Source organism: Malaclemys terrapin, chromosome 11, assembly GCF_027887155.1.
Source record: "Malaclemys terrapin pileata isolate rMalTer1 chromosome 11, rMalTer1.hap1, whole genome shotgun sequence".
Lineage (NCBI taxonomy): Eukaryota > Metazoa > Chordata > Testudines > Emydidae > Malaclemys > Malaclemys terrapin.
In genome coordinates this window covers 42742113-42763888 of record NC_071515.1, presented here as the reverse complement: position 1 = coordinate 42763888, position 21776 = coordinate 42742113, and the positions used below count along the sequence as shown (strand labels likewise).

Sequence of the window (21776 nt, the reverse complement as noted above, 5' to 3'; positions counted from 1 at the left end):
CATTAGGTGTGAGAGATCAGAAATCCTAACACTGATCACAAATAAAACAGTGCTCTGGGTTTGCAGCACTGAATGATTTTCAAAGACTAAGAACAATACAGCAATGAATTAGCGCCGTTCTAAAAAATTTTAAGCACCACTGTGTTACCTGTGTTGTTTCTGTGCTTGCAGGAGGTTGCTGTGCACTAGCAGATACTCCAGCAGAGTAGACAGGATTTTCAAAATTCTCATTTTCCTCACTATTAGATGCGGTTACCTGTTTGTAAAAATAATTTAAAAGGGTTATACAGATCCTAGTAATGATGAGAAAAAGTTAAAACCCACAGACAAGGACGGATATAATAATAAAAAAAGAAATAGAGAAAGAAAGATCCAGTGCATAGAAGAGGAATAAGGATGTAAGAAGGAAAGAAGAAAAGCAACACTCAATTTCTTTCTTACACATGTAGGCTGAGCTACATTCACTACACTGGCTCCACCTTCTCTGGTTATATACATTGGATTTTCAAACGTGATTGGCTGCTTCCCTGACTCCACAGCAAAGTTTTCATTCTGTGAAAAAAAACCACAGTATAATATACGGATAACATAACCAGCACTTTGTAATCTAATCCTTTGCCTCAGGGAGAAATACATTTTTATTTTTGTCAAGTTATCTATGAAACTCAGTTTGTAACTTTACCCTGCGTTATTCCACTCAACGACTTGTTAATCGTCTATCAGATCACCACTGAGTACATCACATTCAAAGCCTGAACACATAAGAATGGCTCATAGTCCATGTCATAGCTAGGCAAAAAAGAACCATTTCAATCATTTACTCCAAATGTGCTACAAAGCGGAAGGACGGCTTCCACAAATCAAGCCATTAAGAGCAAGGAAATGTCAAAGGAAACATAATCCCAAAACAGGTGTTTCACTGTAGAGACTTCAACGTGACATACAAATTAACCATTGGTATCTGAAATATTACAGAATGGGATCAATTCACATTACCCTAGTAGGGAGATTGCTATATTTTTCTGCAGAAGAAACACAAGTTTATCTGCTCATTTTAAAACCTATGAATTAAGTTAGAAATAGACCATTTTGCATTCCTGCAGAGCATAATATAAATGGCAGCTACTTCACACATACTGTGCCAGACCTGAGCAGTGGCTACAATGCTCTGGGTAGATGTATAAAGATGCTGCCAGAAACAGCGTTTAATGTTTGGCGGACTGAGCGCTGGGCTATTCCCCTGGGGCAGATTAGAGCAACATGAAGGCCTCTCTAAACACTCTGGTTTGCCAAGTATTGCTGGGGGATAGGTTCGCCCTGGCCACACCCCTTTTCCCCCAGGTCACAATTCCTTGCCAGCAGCCATGGCAATTCTCAAGCACCTGAGGACTCACTTATGTGTATTTCTTTCTGCAACAGTAAGCTGAACCGCTTTATGAGTTCTTTCCCAGTGAATTGTGGGAGAGCTTGTCTGTCCTTTCTGGGAACAGGGAGGGATTGTGGGAAGGCACTGGAGGACTAGCAGTACTTGAGTGGTTCTAATCTCCATTCATGCGACAGAGTGACTGTGTCAGCAGCTAACAGCAGCTAGATGTACTCTGTGTTGGAGTGTACCGATCCCACACTGGGCCTGCAGGTGAATGAGAGCCTGTGGGCGCAATCAGCCTCCCATCCGCTACACCTGCAGTAAATGTCAAACCTGGAGGGAGAAGTTAAAAGAATTGAATGTGGCTCAGGTAGGGCCTGACCAAGAATGAGAGCAAATCTTTGGCTCTCACTCAATGAGAGAAGCCTGGTTGGAGTTAGGGAGTGGAGTGAGATTGCTAGCAGACAGAGCACCCCTGAAGGAAGGAAGTTACATCTGCAGCAGGGAGCCCAAGGGAGCTGTGAAGCAGCGGCAGGAAGTGAGGAAGTAAGGATTCTGCATGCTAGTGGAGGGGCTCACAGGGAACAATTCATAGTTTTATCGTGTAAGACTCAAAAAACAGTGCTATTTCTCAGACATGGCAATAAGTCAGCCTGGATAAAATCTGACATGTCTCAAAAACTGATAGAAACATCCAGGTTTTGCACAGACTTCCAGCAGTAGTGAATTTCACAAGTTTACAATCCGATGCAGAAAGTCGTATTTCCTGTAACTGTTCTGAATATTATGTCTGAAGCCTCAGTTATGTATAATATTACAGGGGACAGGAAGCAGGAACCTTTGTAACTTGCACATTTTTACTTGTTCCACGAGATGCCCAAGTACACAAAAACCTTTGCAGGGAGATCTAGTAATATCTGTAGAATTACAGGACTAAGTGGCCATTCATTCCCTTGATGATATGCTGAAGTATTTCCAGATGATTAATTTAATTTTTATCACATAAATCTTGAGAAAAGTATATTATCTCAGAGAACACTCTTTGCTTTCACTTCTTTAGAGTAACCTAATTCAATATTCACTTCTTTGTTTATAGTGCATTTATCATCTCATTCTCTTTCTGTATAAAATTCTTCCATTTGACACACAAAACAGCTACAAAACAAGGGAAAATGTTAAAGATGATTTTGGAATTGAGCCATACCATCTGCATTGCTCTGTCTATAGTAGAATCAGCTCCGAAGCCAGACACACCAATGTCCATACTCACATCCGCTCCAGATCTGAAGGTCACCCCATTGCCATTTTCAGTGGACTTTACAAGACTGCTTAAGCTTCAAAAATAAAAAATCAATTATTTGGACAGTAACCTTTTAAATCAAATGTTCTGTGTGACTATTGCTAGGAAACTTGATAGGTTTCAGAGTAGCAGCCGTGTTAGTCTGTATCCGCAAAAAGAACAGGAGTACTTGTGGCACCTTAGAGACTAACAAATTTATTAGAGCATAAGCTTTCGTGGACTACAGCCCACTTCTTCGGATGCATATCATCCGAAGAAGTGGGCTGTAGTCCACGAAAGCTTATGCTCTAATAAATTTGTTAGTCTCTAAGGTGCCACAAGTACTCCGGGTTTTTTTTAGGAAACTTGAAACATTCTCTCTATAGGCCAACTCCAGAAGCTTTACTTACTCTTCAGTTCAGCGAACCTCTCATTGAATAGAATGGCATTTCTGGCCGAATAAGGAGTAAGAACCTCAGGGTTGGTTATATGTGAGATATACTAAGTCATTAAAAAAGAAAAGGTATGCTGACTACAATTTGGTTAGTCTTATTTTCAATTTTGTTTTCCTGACATTCATAAATCCATTGTCTTTTTAAAACATTTTACTATTCAATAGCATAATTCTTATTAAAAGCTTAGGGCCAGATTTCCACAAGGCAAAAGCCCAAAGCATACACAAAAATGTCATTACAATTGTATATCTAACTGGAGGATAAAATTTCAGGAATTGTCTGTATACATTAGTTGTCGATGCATACAAATAACCATTTAGGTTCCTCATGGGTATTTTCATGTAAATGCCCAATTTGCACATGAAATTGTGATAACTGCAGGTGCAATTTAGGCTTGCAATTGTTTGAGCAATTTTAGAAATTGGGTGAGAGGAAGAGTATCAGTTCTAAGTAATATGAACTGTGGCCTTACACATGAAGATATTAACAGTGGTCAAAAACAGGACCTTCAGCAACTAAAAGAGAGGCCTTCACTACAGAGTTAACTCAGGTTATCTACACTCGAATTACTTCTCTTGAGTTAACCTGGCTTGACTGAAAGTACCCACACTGCTAAATAACATTAAAGTTGCTCAGTCCACCCTGGCACTGACCTCACTCATGTGTGGCAATCAGGGGCGGCTCTATGTATTTTGCCACCCCAAGCATGGCTGTGAGGCAGCCTTCAGCGGCATGCCTGCGGGAGGTCCACTGGTAACGCGGATTCGGCGGCATGCCTGCGGGAGGTCCGCCGGTCCCGCGCCTTTAGTGTACCCGCCGCCGAATTGCGGCCGAAGCCGCAGGACTGGTGGACCTCCCGCAGGTATGCCGCCGAATCCGCGTTACCAGCAGACCTCCCGCAGGCATGCCACCGAAGGCAGCCTGACTGCTGCCCTCATGGCGACCGGCAGGCCGCCGCCCATGGCTTGCCGCCCTAGGCACGTGCTTGGTGCGCTGGTGCCTGGAGCCGCGCCTGCTGGCAGTAAGACTTCTGGGGGCATATCACATGGTTCTTTGCATGTAAGTAAGTTGAGCTGCTCTATGAATTCTTTCCCAATGAACTGTGGGATAGCTTGTCTGTCCTTTCAAGGGGACTGTGGGAAGCTAACGGAGGGCTAGCAGCACTCAAGTGGAGCCAGCCTAAGTCCATGTTGCAGAGTGGTTGTGTTAACAGCTAATGAATTGTGCTACCTTGAGCTTTAGACTATAACCTCTGATGGGCTAGTCATTTCAAGTTAAAAGCACCACCATACTCCAAATAAGGATTTTTGTGTGTGGACTAGATTTAAGTTGGGAGCAACACAAGTTATAATTCAAGTACACTTTACAGTGAAGACAAGCCCTATGTGTTGAGCTAAAAGAGAATTCCTTTAGATGTCTGTAGCAGGCTTTTATAGTTGCTGGAACCACCAACAGAGGACATGACCACATGCACTGAGACAGTGCATTGCATAGGGAGAGCCTATTAGGAGGAGCTGAACAACGACAGACTTTAGCGCTAAGCCATACTCATTGAAAAAGATTTTAAAATGAGAACCAGTAGTTAGAGGACTAAGATTTAGAACTCTATTTCAGTGGACCCCATTTTCATGGAAATTGACAATAGTAAAGGACAGGTAAGTGTTTTAAAACTTTCACTTACTCAGTATCTGGTGATGCAATGACCATTTCCATGAAACAGCGCAGAAACAGAATATTACTGTCAGCAACCAACAGTTAGAACTCTAACACTTCCTCTCAGGGCTGGTCTACAACAGTTTTTGCACCCATTTAGCTGTATCAGATCAGAAACTAATATAATTAAGTTAGTGTAATCACCAGGGCCGGCTCCAGGCACCAGCTTACCAAGCAGGTGCTTGGGGCGGCCACTTCGGAGAGGGGCAGCACGTCCAGCTGTTCGGCGGCAATTCGGCGGACGGTCCCTCACTCCTGCTAGGAGCGAAGGACCTCCCGATGAATTGCTGCCGCAGATCGCGATCGCGACTTTTTTTTTTTTGTTTGGCTGCTTGGGGCGGCCAAAACCCTGGAGCCGGCCTTGGCAATCACTAGTGTGGATGCAGATATAATAGATATAGAAGTGTGTATATGGGGGTTGCTTGTTTTGGCATACCAAGATAAAACACTTTTTTATGAGTATAACTAGGTCCGGGTCCACTTTACAAGTTTCACTGACTTAATTATAATGGTTTGGAACCCACGATAGTTACATTGGTTCAAACACTGTGTGTGTAGACTAGCACCTAGCCACCGACCCACAAATTTGCGCGCACACACAAGTTTGATCTGCAGCTGAAAGTGTCATTTCTCACCCATTACTTCAAGAACCAATTTTAAGTTTGAAAGGAAAAAAGAGTAAACGTTTTAAATAAAATAGATATTTTCAAAGAAATTTTTAAAAACCTGCTTGTGCTCTGAGTCCCTTCTTTTTAGAAGTATGATCTTCATCTCCCTTTTTTCACTTTAAAATATCAAACTTTAAAAAAAATAATAATTCATGAAGTTGAGTTTCACTGGATTGCTGTGCTTCTCAGGTGGCCAGTGACCTGACAGAGGTCTCCTGCCTCACATAAACATAGCATTCCTTGCAGGTGAGTACAACATTACAGAAGAGCTCAGCCTTCTAATGGTTAAAGAGTTCCTGTATCTAACTTGCCTGAGTTGTAGTCTTACAACCTTTGATAAAGTAATTAAAATAAACCTATTTAGCCATCCCTCTGAACTGAATACCCAGTCTAATATCCAGTTAAAAAGCATGTTGTATTTATTTATGTGAAAACTAATTGGGACCCAGAGTAGTGTGACAATATGGTAATCTTTGTTGTCAGGTATGACCAGCTTTGTTATTATCTGGAAGCAGAAATCTTTAGGAATTGCCTTTACCCTGCACTTCCCTTGTGCCTGTAGAACAGGGGTTCTCAAACTGTGGGTTGCGAGCTGTCAGCCTCCCCCCACAAGCCCCGCTTTGCCTCCAGCATTTATAATGGTGTTAAATATATTAACAAGTGTTTTTAATTTATAAGGGGGGTCGCACTCAGAGGCTTGCTAGGTGAAAGGGGTCACCAGTACAAAAGTTTGAGAACCACTGCTGTAGAACTGGTATATAGTAGACATATCATATCCTTAAGAAACATTCAGTCACAAATGTAAACATCTGATTACAAATGTAATCAACAACCTGTCTTGTGAAACGTACCTTGGTAGTTTGGGAAGAGCTGGTAAGAGGGAGCCTGTCCGTCTGTAGTTAAAGAACCCTCCAACTGCCAATGCTCCAATTATTATTATTAGAATGACTGTCAGCAACACTGCTACTGCTGCTACCAGAGATAGAAGAGTAAGTAAATATTAAAACAAGCATACCTCAAAAGTTAAAAAGAGCCCTGTCAGAAGTATAAGGGTGACCTTAAACTGACACGTGACTTAGCTCAGTTACCAAGTTTAATATATACTTGAAGCTTACTTGTTCCAGGAGGCACTCCCTTTGACAATCCTATTTCACAATAATTTCCCGTGTAGCCATAAGAACACCTGTGAATATAAGGGAGCTAGTTTAACCGTCTGTCTTTTATTAAGTCTAGTGGATAAGCTTTATTATTATATTTTGTAATGTTTACCTACAGGCAGTAGAGTTCAACTCACTTCTTAGTAATTACATGTTTCACTGACTGTAAAAATAATATGCCTGTTATCTGCTTAGAAATAGACATACAGGTAATGCTGAATCAGAAACTAGATAATTAAAGTTTGGAGATTTGGTTTCCGTGGAGCATCGGCGGCACCTACTGGCTCATACCGTTTGCATTACAGGTCTTTCCCCCCTCACCAAATTTGCCTTTATTTTGTAGTTTGTACTAGAGAAATCTTTATGGCTTGCTTTTTCCCCCCCTTTCCAAACCTTTTAGTTTCAAACTACTTATTTGCTAATGTTTTATGGTCATGTGAATTTTTCCTACCATTGCTACAAATATGCTATTATCAATGTGTTAGATCTTCTGTTAATGCATCATTGTAACTACATTTTGAACCCTAGTTTGCCCAAAAAACCAGCAAACTCTGACCTACGATCACTACAACATTGACTTACTTGCATTTGGGAAGATCATTTTCATCAATATAGCATGTTCCTCCATACATACACCTACATGCTGGTGGCATTGTTGGAGGGGATTCAATGGCTGCAGAAATGGAAAGCCATGCATGTGTTAATAAGCCATACTCAGCAAAGCATGTGCCACCATGCAATTTTTTAAGTTTACTTTTAGGGCCAAATTTCAACCAGGCTTGTAATTTTGTGTATGCAATCACCCAAACTGAGTGTGTGCTGACATTTGCAAATTCAAACTCAGATGCAGTTTTTCGAAAATATTGCTCTTAATGCCAGGGACATAGGTTGTTACTATATTTACTGTCCTGCCAAAATACAATTTTTAATCCAGGTAAAACTTCTGTTCTTGCATAATAAGGGGTTATTCAGTAAAAATGGTTCAGTAGCATCAAGAAGGGTGCAGGTTTCAACATTTTCTCCTGCATATACAATGAAGAAATGTAAATGAAAATTGCTGGACACTGCAGTGTATGCTTCTAACACTGGAAAGTTATGGACACAGCAAGGTCAGGTCAAGCAAATCTCCTGTTCCCTGCCTGCAGGGCTCAAAATTCAGAATGCAACATTATCCTACCTCATCTGTCCCAAACTCCTCTTCAAGCCAGCTGGGAGATTCAGCCCCATAGGGATGGTCATTAAGTGATTTGTCCAGAAATGATGCATTTATTTTTGGAGAGAATGAGGGCAATAGTGGATGGAAACTTGCTTTTAAACAGGAGGAAAGAACCTCTGATGTGTCCCAAGTAGGACAATGACAAAGGGGGAGAAATCCCAAACCCGAGGAGTCTCCATTTATTATCTACATTGTGCTCTGTCAACACAAAGCAGCTCAAGCTCCACATTATTCAGCATTGGAGCCCATTAAATGTCATGCTACTGCTTCAGTCACTCTTCAGGTACCTCCTGAGGCTGCAACATTGTCTGACTTGGATCAGAGACACAACCATATAATATTGGATTGGTACATTTTTTAAGAGAAACCCACAGAGATTCTTCTGATGTTTTGATATTGAATCTAATGAAGATCTTCCAAAAGAGAGTAAGGTTCTTTAAAGTATAATTTTACGGACCTTAATTCAAATTTCGGGAAATCTACACACTAAAAAGCATGGTACAAATATTATGGAAAAGGTCTGAATCCTCTATGCTTTTATAGTCTATACATGAAAGATGCATTTTGGCTCTCTCTTTCTTACACTTACAACCTAGATATACTAGATGAGCCATAACAGTTTTTATGTAGTTCAATTTACCTATTTTTCAGTCACCAGTAGTCCATTCCTGAAACCTTTACTCAAGCAAAACTCTTATTCATGTCAATGGTAATTTAGCTTATATAGGGATCCCAGATTTGGGGCTAAGGTCTCTGCTTCCAACTAGAGGCCTTAATTTGGGAAAATGATAAAAAACAAACAAAACTATATGACAACTAAATGGTTAAGCCCCACTGTGTAGTTAGGTATTACATAAAAGCTTAAAGCAAAGTTCCAAACAGAAACAGAAAATTGAGTCACTGGGCCCAATATTGTAAAATATTTTTGTTGTACAATTATTTTTTTCCAAAACAAAATCTTGACCTGTTTTTCTTCGTCTCTGGTGAGATTATTTAAAGCAGTTTAATTAAGGGTAACAAATACCGGCGCTATGAGCAATAAACAGCAAATCACTGTCATAAAATGTAGCTAAAGCAATTTGCAAGGTTGTTGCTTCAAAGTTCAAAACAAACTTGTGCTAGATACTAATGAGATGCAGCGGTAAACTGAAATATCTCCTTGGCCTGCCTGGAGATGATCCAATACTTAATGCTTAAATAGTATCTTGTGTCAAAGTACCATAGAGTATTGAGTAAATGTAAATCAGAGGTGGCACTATCTTTGTGGAATAGCTTGTGAAATTGTCTGTCGCTGACCTGAAAAAAGACTAATGCAATTCATAGCAGACAGATTAACTCTTCCTCTATCTTGCCACTTCCCTATTTGAGGTTGGGAACTTTTATAGCCCTCTTCCAAAACTCATGACTGTACACCTGGCTGTCAGGCAAATTGGTCTCTCTAAGCTCCACTGATATCCAGTCCATGAACTGGGTCTTTGGCCTCCCCTTTCATCATCTTCTGTCCACGATCACTGCAAGGGTTTACCAATGTAACTCTTGGGTCTCTGCTGGGCATGTCCATACCAACATAGACTAGCTCCCTCAACTTGTCTTCAATTAGGGCAACTCTCATTAGAAACTTCTCAATCTCATTAAGCTGCCTATCATAGAGCATCCAGCCATTTAACCATTTTAACATCTTCATTTCCATAGAGGAGAGCATACGGATTTCTTTTCTTGTGGCTGGCAAAGTCTCCATTTCATACATAGGGATGGATCAAATTTCAATGCACTCTACCTTTTAACATTATTAGCAGCTTTTTTTCACAGATAACTGCAGGAAGCAGCTTTGTTACAATGCTGGGCATGTCTCAGGAGGGTGCCATTGCCAGCAATCATTGACCTAGGTATTTAAATTCTTTCACTTTTCTAAGCTCTGTCTATAATATCCTTCATGGTGGGTCCTCCTCCCTGTGCTACCATAGCCTCAGTCTTACCAATGGTCATTCTTAATCCTGCAGATGGATTAACTGTAGAGAAGTAGCCTAGATTTAGTGTCACAAGGAACCCTTTGTTATAGTTATTGCCCATCAAGGTGCAAATAAGATTAGGATATGTTTGGCTCATCTTTTGTACTTTTTGTCATGATGAGGTGCTATCAACCAAACTAAGCCATAACCCAGACTCCCTGGGTGCACAAAGAAGAGAACACCTGGAACCTCGGTTAACAGCTAAGTAAAATGGCAACCCTCACACTCACAAAGTGCAAGGACTTTTCCTGGGTATTGCCCCCATCTTATCTATTGAGGGTGGAGAGAGGTGGGAGCATGCTCATGGACCCCATACCTCTCTCTACCGCTTTGGGTGTGTGCTCAAGGAAGAAACAGCAACTGTACTTCCCATGTGCTCCTGATAGCACTGTGTGGGGTCTGGTGCAATTCTACAATTTAGCACTGAATGCTTATATTTAAAAGGTTTGCATGATAAGCCACACAAATGGTTTATAACAGAATAAAAGAATCTGGTTGCTCATGGCTTAAACTTGTAGCGCAGCTGATGCCAATCATATCCGTTAGTCAGGTCAAAATCCTGGATTGACCAAGGCTTTTAGCCCAGTTATGGAGTGTTTGTAGAGCTGGGTGGGAACTAGATTTTCTGCTTCATGCAAAATTCCATGATTCAAATTTGTTCCATTCCAAAATGGAATGAAATAAAACATTCCAGTTACCCACAGAATGAAATTTAAAAAAAAAAGATTTGTTTTGGGTTGATCGAAATGTTTTGATAAAATTGAAATGTTTTGTTCCCATTTTGATCTTTAAAAAGATTATACAATATTATATAATTTTTTTAAAATTGAAACAAAAAGCCATTTTGAAACAGAAAATCAAAATGTTCTATTCAGAAAAAGGTCAAAGGAAAATGTTTAGACCTTATCAGAAGGCTGTTCTGTTTTTTTCCCCCGTAAAACAAAATTTTTCCAAAACTGAAACAGTTCGGTGAAACATTTTGCTTTCAACAAGTTAGCATTTTCCTACGAAGAATGTTCCACTGGAAAATTTCCTACCATCTCTAGTGGGTTAGGTTACACTCCATCTGTATCCATGTTGTAACTTGGTCCCCTGGCTATAGCTGTAATGTATACAGGACCTAACCTAGGCTACAAAGTTTGAATCCGCATTTGGAACCTAACTTCCCCAAAGGTCAAGGGTGTATGGGTCTGCAGTTCTGGTTCAACTCGTTAGAAACAATTCGCCAGGAGTCTCTGGAGACAGCTGTACACTTGTGAACGGTTTTTATGAACAATGGCCTGTTTCACAGCTGGACCTGAAACCTGGCAAATTTTACAGAGTTGATGTTATCATGTCTATTTTACAAATGAAGAAACTGAGGTACAAAGAAGTTAAGTGACCTGACCAAGGTAACAGCAAATCAGTGGTATAACTGGCAATATAATTCACATGTCCTGGCTTCAGGGCTTCTGCTTTAACCACTGAAGAACCCTCCTCCCAGTTTGTATTTCTAATTCAAGAATGCTTTATCAGTCATGGAAAAGCTATATACACCTCTACCCCTATATAACACGACCCGATATAACATGAACTTGGATATGCTGCGGTAAAGCAGCACTCCGGGGGGGCAGGGCTGTGCACTCCAGCGGATCAAAGCAAGTTCGATATAACGCGGCTTCACCTATAACGCGGTAAGATTTTTTGGCTCCCGAGGACAGCGTTATATTGAGGTAGAGGTGTACATTCCCCCTCCAAATCAGAATGACATATTAAAGGAAAATACTACTCAGTCAGTGGTTCTGTTTGCAGTTGGACAATTCACTCTACCTGCATCACACTCTGTGGTGCTGCCCTCTATAAAACGAGCCCCTTGTGGACAAGAGCAAGTGTATCCCCCTGGTCTCAGCAAGCAGAGATGGCTGCAGACATCTTTACAATGATTAGGCACTGAAATGCAGATATAACAAAGGTTAACTGGAGATATAACAAAGGTTAAACTGGAGAAGCATTCTAGCAGCATTTCTGAGACATAAACAGGGGGTTTTCCACCTGTCACCAAAGTAGCTCATGATTGTTACAGTAAAATTCTAAACCAAGTGCTTTTTCTACATGTAAAACAACCAAGATGGCTTATAAATACTGTATTTTATATTAAAATCTTCTGTCTTCTTTTAGATTCATTACAAGGGCTAAATTATAGCTTTCGAATCAAGTGCACAAGGAGGTGAAGGAACAGAACATCTCCATTGTCTGAGCACCACGAAGCATGCCTACTCCAGGTACATCTACACTGCCTGCTTCTTTCCACCAGCTCCCTGTGGCTGAGCCCTTCCCCCTGCTGCAGTGAAAGACTCCAGCAGCGGGGAAAGGCTATGGCACAGGAGAGGCAGTGGGAAAACACTCTGCCAGCTCCCCATTGCTGGAGCTTTTCCCTGCTGCCCCCCCATGCCAGAGCCTTTCCTTGCCCCTCTCTCTGCTGCTGGAGTCTTTCACATGTAGCTACACACCGCCATGTGGACACACCTTGCTTTTCACTGTGGCATGTGGCTACATGGACACTACACACCACCATAGTGCAGACGAAGCCTTCTAGGAAGAGCATGCTAGAGTAGTATGAACTGCTCCTGGGCAGCCCTGCCTTTACTTGCCATTGCAGGAGAGTTAAGATAGAGGTGGTCTATACAGGAGGCAGTAATGAGTTGCCTGCACTTTGTGCTTTTGGAGTGCAAATATCAATTATTGTTGCCTCCTGTGTAGAAGCTGTAGGAGGGGGAAAATGGACTCAGACATAATTTTGTGCTAAATGACTGCAAAAGAGAAATGTATTGTTCTTCTGTGTTTAAACCCTGCTTTATTTTATATGTTCCCCCCTCTCTCTATCTGTCTATAGTTAATACACTTATCAATCCCAGTTCCATCTTTATGCTTTCAAAAATACGTACTTCATTTGCTTAGAGATCTGCCATTTCCCAGGTTATTACTAAGCTTTCTGAAGGCACTGTTATGGATTTGGGATAGTAGTTTCCAGATAACAGGGAACAGAACATCCAAGACTGGTGATTACCTGATTGATTGTATCTATGCTGATGATAGATACGCACTTGAGTGAGCCAAGGGTTTACAGTCAGCACTTTCACCTTTTCTCCATTTCCAAATTTATCTTCCTTCCAGACTTCACCTCTTTCCTTAGAAATCCAATATAAATGGCCTTCAAAGACATCAAGGCTGTACGGACTGCTGACTTCTCAAAGGAACAAAAAAATCATCAGTTAGCAAAGAATCCTAGAAGTATTGATGAGCCAACTATTCTTCTTCTTGAATGAAGTATTTTATTCATTAACCACTTGCATTGGTATTGATGGAAATGTCATTGCATGACTGAAAAGAGCAGGCCACTGTACCTGCAAATTGATAACACATGTAAAACAGCAATAATCAATCCAGTTTGTGCCATATTCTGTCTGTTTTGCTCATGCAAGTTAATCGCAGTGGACCTAATTCTCAACCACCTTGCGTAGTCATTTACACGCATGCAAAGTGAATGCAAAACGCTACCAAGTCTGTTTCTTAATAAGGTACCTAATTGGGAGCTGAGTGTTTTTGAAAATCTGGCCCCAGTTGTGAGATCTGAGTACTTGAAAATCTGGCCCTACGTTCACATTAATTTTTTAGACCAGAAATATATACAACATTCATGTAAATTTCCTACCTCCGTGTAATACAGTGGTCCTGTCTGTTCCATCAGGTCTCATGGATTCAATAATATTTTCTTTAGAATCACTCCAGTACAGCCTGTCATTGTTGAGATAATCAATAGAAAGGCCTGTGGGCCAGCCAAGGTCTTCAGAAACCAGTGTTTGCCTTTGCTGTCCATCCATCCAGGCACATTCAATCTTTGGCTGCCTCCCCCAATCAGTCCAATACATAAGCCTACAAGAATATAACTAGAATTTAAAATGACTTAGAATTCAGTGGTTGGGATTGTTTTCTTCGGCATCATCCAATAACTAAGTCGTAGGACTCATCAAAGAGGCTGTTGTGTAACTCCTGATCTGCAGACTGGGATCAGGAAAAACACACACACAGCTCAACAGATGAGCAAATTTTTATGAATGAATAAAATGGAAAATAAACGTTAAAGGAGAGTTTCTGCATCTTGGCACTCAGGTGGAGAGGGGGCAGTTGCAGAGGTAATTCTAACAGGATCATTTAGGAAAAAGGGCTTTCAGCAGTTTCCTTTGGGTGCTATCCTCAGTTCATGTAACTCAACACAGGTCCTTTGGCTTCAATGGATCTTCCCCAATTTTCTCCAGCTGAGTGTTTGACCTATGATATGTATCACCCAGAGATGTTAACTATGCCAATGTATTTATACCGTTTCCCATTTAATACATAGTGAAACTTGCAGCAAAGATAAACAGTGCAGAGTGGCAAGTAAGTATGCTGCATTCCTTACTCATACATTAACTTTAAGGGGACAACCTATGGGCTAGACACAACTTTCCCATAGTGCAGCTGAGTAGGGGAGAATGACTCCTCCCACCTCTGTGCATCTATGTTAGGGTTGCCCAGTTTACTGCTCTGGCCACAGAAGGGGCTGAGTGCCTGATGCTATCCCCTGTGAGCAAGGGGTTATGGAGGGGATGGGAAGGAATGAGGAGTGGATGGAGATAGGGCTCCACCATCCAGCCCACCAGCAAAGCTGGTCAAGCACAAAAGAAGTAAGCTACACCCAAAAAGGGTAGAAGTAAATTACTCCCTCTCCCACAGAGGAAGAGAAGAGCTGGGGAGGAATTGTGCTTTGCTGGATCGGCCATTATTGTGTGATGCTGAATACAAAATGGGGACTGGTTAGGCCAAAACAAATAATAAAAAAGGAAAATGATGTCTCTTTGGTTCTTGTAGTCTGAATAAATGGAAAGATATCCCCACAGCTTTTCCTGTTTCTTGAGTAATGATAATAAGATAGGCAGGAGGAGTTATAGGAAAGACATCTTTAATAGGTATGTTAAGGAGTCGTATCACATGTTGAGGCTCTACAGTTTGAGACACAACAGTTTGACCTCTGAGCCTCTGTTGTAACACCAAACCAGACCCCTCCTGAAATCTGGCCCTGAAATACGTTCCCTTATTTAAAAGTTCCCTGCAATCAGTTTATGGACAGAAATTTGTATGGACATCAACAGCAACACATAGCCTTAGTCTTTTCAGTTACTGAGCTCTCCTATAGATTATTGTTGTGTTCTTGTTCTATTGTTGTCTTGCTTGCTGCATGCTATTTCCCAGAACTCCTTGAGGTCCTGAAATGCTTACCCAAGCTTGGGATTCACAACAATAGCTGCTGGTTGATCCAGTAGAGAGGAAATAAGCCACTTCCTGTACCGTCCATCTAGCTTTGCTACCTCTATTCGATTTGTCCCAGCGTCAGTCCAGTAAAGATGCCTGAATTATATTAAACACAAAATGCTGTAAAAGGTTAAGATGTTATATCTGGGGACAGGGCTGAGAAAATCTGCCTATCTTTTAATAAGTTTCTTGCTGTTGTTTTTTACAGCACTCAGTATTCAAATGGAAAAAAAACCTGACACATTAAAAAACATTGGGACCCTGTAAAATCACATTAATTTAATACCAATATAACTAATACAGGGATACTGCACTAGTTGAATGGTAGAACTGCCAATATGCCTCACCACAGTGTCACAGAAACCTCACTGTTGAATTTAGATGCAGCTTGTTGCAGAATTCAGCAGACCTTACCTACAAGGTTAACTAGATTTCTCTTTGTGCAGAAGTTTCTGCAGCTGGCCTTGTTTCCTGTCAAATAACCTTGATAAAAGTCCTACTGTGAGGTTTTATTGTTACTTTTAGGCACTGCAGGTAACTAATGAGCATCTTCACAGATGCCACAGTCTTCTGGGAACAGAAAGCTGATTCATTAAAACTGAAAATTAATTTACATTTGAATTAATCTTGTGAGTGCATCTGTTTGGTTTGATGGGGCCACAGCTCCACTCTGTATTTTTGTCTTTTAACAAAAACATTTTCAGAACCAAAGGTTGTTATGAATTTTTAAGTATCGTACCTGATATACAAATTTTCTGATCCTATGTGCAGACCAGTGTTTGGTCTTCCTTGATTTTAGCTAATCTTTATTGTAATACCTTTGTTAATCTTCTTAGCTGTCTCAAAGAAGATCATATATTAAACAAAATAATATTTAGCACTTGTAGCATGCCTTCTCTCTGAACCAATGTAGTCTCATCACCACCTTGTGAGCATATGGAAGTATTGTCATTCCTTAGGGCTGTCAATTAATCACACACACGATTAACTCAAAAAAATTAATTGCGATTAATCGCACTGTTAAACAATAGATTACCAATTGAAATGTATTAAATATTTTTTGATATTTTTCTATATTTTCAAATATATTGATTTCAATTACAACACAGAATACAAAGTGTTCAGTGCTCCCTTTATATTATTATTTTTATTAAAATATTTGCACTGTAAAAATGGTAAACAAAAGAAATAGTATTTTTCAATTCACCTCATACAAGTACTGTAGTGCAATCTCTTTATCGTGAAAATGTAATTTACAAATGTAGATTTTTTTTGTTACATAACTACACTCAAAAAACCAAAACAACGTAAAACTTTAGAGCCTATAAGTCCTGGGGGGGGGGGGGGGGGGGGGGGCGCGGCTTTTTTGCCTGGGGCGGCAAAAAAGCCAGAGCCGGCCTTGGCCATGCGAACGCTTGTTCTCACTGTCAGGTGACATTGTAAACAAGAAGCAGGCAGCATTATCTCCTGCAAATGTAAACAAACTTGTTTGTCTGAGCGATTGGCTGAACAAGAAGTAGGACTGAGTGGACTTGTAGGCGCTAAAGTTTTATATTGTTTTATTTTTGAATGCAGTTTTTTTACATAATTCTACATTTGTAAGTTCAACTTTCATGAGAAAGAGATTGCACAACATTATTATTAGGTGAATTCAAATATACTATTTCTTTTGTTTTTTACTGTGCAAATATTTGTAATAAAAATGATAATATAAAGTGAGCACTGTACACTTTGTATTCTGTGTTGTAATTGAAATCAATATATTTGAAAATGTAGAAAACATCCAAAAATATTTAAATACATTGTATTCTATAATTCTTTAACAGTGTGATTAATTGTGATTAATTTTTTTAATCGCTTGACAGCCCTATTATTTCTATTTCACAGATGAGGAAACAGAGGCACAAAGACGTGACCCCTGTCTCAGTGTATAGATCCTGTGGGTATGTCTGCACTTCAGTCTGAGGTGTGAGTATAGCTCAGGTAGGCACACTCACACAAGCTTTAATCTACCTAGCACAGCTAAAAACAGCAGTGAGGATGTGGCGGCACACATAACCCAGCATGGACTAGCATGGCGAGTACTTATCCAGGGTTCCATGCAGGCTTGTGCAGCCCACACCACAGTCTGTGCTGCTACAACTCCAGTGCTATTTTTAGCCAGGCTACCTAGATTAAAGCTTGCATACAGAAATAATACCCTAAGTATACACTGAGCGGGTTTTTATTTAAATCTCTAACCATTGCTATAGTACTAATACAGATCCAATGCCAGGATAGACAGGCTGCTGGTGTGTTTACCACTATGTTGTCTGCACCTGCTCACAACTGTGGAGATATTGACACATAAATGCAGCCAGCCCCTACTGCCCTCAGAGATAACCTTGGTTCTTGGGTTGATCTGCCCTGGGTAAAGCTGACACTAAGAGAACGTGAAGGCTGACAGTATAAATCTAAGGCTTTCAACACAGAGGTTTTCTCCAATGCTATCACACAGCCATGGTGGAAGAAAAGAGATAATTTTTCCCCTCAGCCATTGAGTCAGAACCAACAGAACTTTTCAGGGTAGTAAAATCACATCGTCCAACCAAATTGTGTCATCCTGCCCTGGAAATCAGCAATTGCGATGAGGAACTGCCCACCTATTTCACAGAGCATATTACCCAATCCAGGAGGCAGAGCAACAGGAGCCACCCATCAAGCTCACGACTGGAAACATCTGTCTCCTTTCCCTAGTCATTCACACAAGAGGCTCTGAAGAACTACAGGAAGTCTGACTCAATACTGGTAACTCAGACCCAACAAGCTAAAAAGGGCTGTCTCCAACTATGCCCATCCACTATCAATATCCAGGTCTCCCCCAGTCAGGTGCCAGGCTAGCACATGCAATTAGAAACAACACTAGTCATGCTGATGGATGACCTTCCACCGCCCATAATGGGAAAGCAGTGAGATGGCCAAGTTCCTTTCTCTCAGGCCATGAACTCAGAGCTGTAATGAGCAATTCTTCCTCACTTTACCAGACTGCTCACTATGTTGTGCTTCTATCACCACATCTTTACTGAACCACTAGGAAAAACTATGAAATTTAACAGTCAAATATCCACACTACGCAGATGAATAGCTCAGCACAATAATTTCACTCACTTGCAAGACTGATACTCAACTATCTCAGCGCCTGGGTGAGATCAGCCAGTAGATGAAAGGCAGCTGACTGATGCTAAAACTAAGCAAGGTGGAGGTGATGCCAGAGGGGAGAGGGAAACATTTTACAGAAATAATCACTACCGTGCTATCTCCCACCATTAAGGGAGTATGTCTTCAGTCAAGTTGTTTCATTGGCTGGGCGTTGCTTTCAGACTCCTCACTGTTTCTGGATGCTGAAATAGCTACTGCTGCCAAAAATGCTTTATTCCCTTTGTAGATAGCAAGAGGCTGTGTCCCTTACTGACCTGATCACTGTGACTTTTGTCACTCCCAGGTTGGCACACAGCAACTCCCTGTACTTGGAATGATTGCACCAGCCTTAAAACACTTCAGCTGGTCCAATATGCTGCAGCCCATCTCAAAAATGAATCTTGCTACTGTGAACATATTGTGTCCTATAGGGCAAGTTCTTTCACAAGTTCTTAATTTAATGCCAGGGAGAATGTCCAGCAAACATAGTGGCCCGTGCACCATAACCCTAATGAGGCATGACTGATCTGCCAGTTGCGGAGTATGTGCAGTGCGCAGGCAGCTAGCTAGAACGTCTGATGCAATCAGCAACAGGTGTTAGATTGAGGCACATGCTGCTTCTGATCAAAGAAGCAAAGTGTGTACAAAAGTGCATTAGTCTGAGCCACCTTGAGACCTCCCATCTCCAGCACGAGGACGGCTTGTGCAGGATGCAAGACTAGCACCATATTTCTCATCTCTCATGCATGCCTGTCTAAGATAAAAGGACTGGATTTCACATGTCTAACCAGTGATCAATATCTCAGACTCTTTCCATATTCATGTGTGTACCATTCCCAACTTTTCTGTTTACTCACCTCCCAACCCAGTCCACAGCTAAACCATCAGGATTTACTATGTATCTCAGATTCAAGTCAACTTCCTTCACGGGATTGTTTCCACTGCCATCAAATGTGGGGAGATAAGCACGTTTGATGGATCCAAACTCAGAGCCATGTCCCAAAATGCTGTAGTATACAATACCTACAAAAAATTCACAGATCATTTTCATTGTGAAGTCATTTGAAATGTTTACTCATTTTTGGAAGATCCTACCCCTATTGAGATAACTATGGCATATGAGATACCAATTTAACATATTTCTATTTGCGTGAGAATCTCATGTTAGCACTCAATGAAAATGCAAAATATAGGAAAATTTGTACTAATTCTAAAATCATCAGTCTAAAATACATACTTTGGATAAGAGGTACAGCTGAAGTCATTAAAGATCCCATGCCACCTTTTGCAAGAGTCAGTGCCTTACCTCTGATATCTATTTCATTGCATAGGATCTTGTGAGCCCATACAGGGGCTACACATGGCAGAGGGTTAGTTCAGCGGTAGGGTGGCATATGACAGAACATAAGGATTCACCAGCCTTTTCCCCGCTAGGGATGGGTGGTGGAGGAGAGACACATGAGTGCAGACTACTGTAGTCCTGAAGCCCTGCTGAGGTTTGAAGAGTGCAGGAACTAGCTGTGGCCAGCCCTGAAGTTGGGGGTGCCAAGGTGAGGGGCTTCTTGCACTCTTCTACGCTTGCACACATAGTAAGGGCCAGCCACAACCCTGCCATCAAAGTTACAATGTCCTTGGGTAAGAAATGAAAGGGACAGAAAGAGACAACAGAACAAACCAAAACTCACTGACTAGATGTAGTAAAATTACTGACAGGGTGTGAGAGGAAAGGTACGAGGAAGGCGTATAGCTGAAGGACACATCCACTCCACCAGGACTGTTAGCTAATCTACTTTGATTGTAAATTAAAAAGGGAAATTAACCTCCAAAACTAACACTAGTTCTGAAACAAAGAATATATAGTTAAGTATGAAAGCTTCAAATATACTCACTCAGGCCTATCCCCTCAGGATCCCAATCATAGTCTATAGCTTGGATGTGCTCCTGGTTATCAATGTAGTCAGAGTACTGCTGTGATGAGATATTGTATCTCCGAATACGCACATTGTCTGGCAGGAGTAACAATGGTGGGTTACCTGGAAAGCAACAATAGATTTTACTTCCCTGAATTTAACAGTACTCTCACAAGGGAAGCAGGTGAAAATTACCGATGGTCAAACCTATATTAAACGTTTAGAGGTTATGTTTGGATAAGAACCTGATAGAAAAAATATTTGGACAATCATCTGAACTACCCAACCCTTTTGGGTCTGCAAAACTGGTGTCATCCTGCAGTTGCTTACTGCTAGGCTTGGTGTTAACTCCCATCACTAGTCCTGATGATGTCAATGCACTCACCATAATAAGCACTAAGCCTAGTAGTAAGTGTTTGCAGGTTCAGGCCCTTGGACTGGAAACTTTTGAAACTGTTTTTTTAATAAGTCTTCTTACACCCCTTGGCTTTTCAGCTTTTAAAAATTCTTACTGCAAACAGGCTCGGTCTCTTGCTTTCTCTTTGTAAGGCTACATTATTTAACTCAATACACCACAACTTCGTCATTTATCACTTAGCCTTTAAAAGCTCTGAGTATCTTTTTATATACAGCATAACCCCGCTTCAATCACCATATATTATTACTGTTTCATTGACAGCCCTCCTTTCTGTTTTCTCCAGCTCTTTGTTTTTCATTTTCTGAACCAAATCAGAATCTACCTACTCAATGACTGTCACGCTGACATTAACCTAAGAGACAGAACTAATGATTGGAGTTATAAATGAGCTGTTATAAATCCTCCTGTTTGTGTTCATCAGTCCATGAACAATAAACGGTGATCTGTCAGCAAACTGTCTTTGATTTGCACCACTTTAATACAACTGTCTTCTTCTAATACATTACTTAGATTACAAAAACTAAAGCCTTCGGGGGTGGGAGCTAACGGGCAGCTGCCTTTTGCTGATAACCACAACATAGACCGTCTTTTGTTTTCAGGAAATCTGGAGGAAGGGGAGAGGAGGGCAGGCACCCTCTAAATATTTTAGAGTATTTATCAAGTCAGATACCTGCAAGAAGCGGGTATTATTTTAATTCTTACAAATGGAAGCAGAGAGGGAGTATTTACATTCCTGCACAAAGATGTACAAGGTTACAAGGATGTATGTAAACCAGACAGAATCTAATGGTGCACAAGAAGATTTTTGTTTTTCCCCCAGTTATAACGGGGAAGCCTACATTCATTAAAGTTATAGCATGCTTTTTACAGGTGGCAATCAGTCAGGCTGTCAGTTAAACATACCATTGGCAGCACACTGTTTTCCCTGTTGATCACCCACAGACCTAAAGCCATCAGCACAGAAACATTCATAACTTCCTTTGGAATTCTTACAGTCCTGGGGGCAGGTTCCAAAGATCTCACACTCATTGATATCTAAACACAAATGGAGAGAGAAAATATCTCAGGTTTAATTGTTTC

At 40.9% G+C, this 21776-nt stretch overlaps 1 protein-coding gene across 3 annotated transcripts in view; it reads right to left on the bottom strand.

Moving 5' to 3' along the window:
• Window positions 1-21776, bottom strand: part of LRP2 (LDL receptor related protein 2) — a 175712-nt gene that overhangs the window by 6457 nt on the left and 147479 nt on the right. Inside the window, exons 65-77 of one of the 3 annotated variants that reach the window (XM_054043686.1) lie at window positions 21600-21731; window positions 20258-20401; window positions 19226-19391; window positions 15159-15287; window positions 13555-13775; window positions 12910-13089; window positions 11673-11792; window positions 7221-7311; window positions 6597-6664; window positions 6333-6453; window positions 2571-2700; window positions 442-552; window positions 149-256 (exon numbers count right to left, since the gene is read on the bottom strand). In XM_054043686.1, coding sequence (XP_053899661.1) covers window positions 149-256; window positions 442-552; window positions 2571-2700; window positions 6333-6453; window positions 6597-6664; window positions 7221-7311; window positions 11673-11792; window positions 12910-13089; window positions 13555-13775; window positions 15159-15287; window positions 19226-19391; window positions 20258-20401; window positions 21600-21731 — 1721 coding nt within the window. The remainder of the gene's footprint in view (window positions 1-148; window positions 257-441; window positions 553-2570; window positions 2701-6332; window positions 6454-6596; window positions 6665-7220; window positions 7312-11672; window positions 11793-12909; window positions 13090-13554; window positions 13776-15158; window positions 15288-19225; window positions 19392-20257; window positions 20402-21599; window positions 21732-21776) is intronic. The other 2 variants (XM_054043688.1, XM_054043687.1) reach the window with 2 other exon arrangements.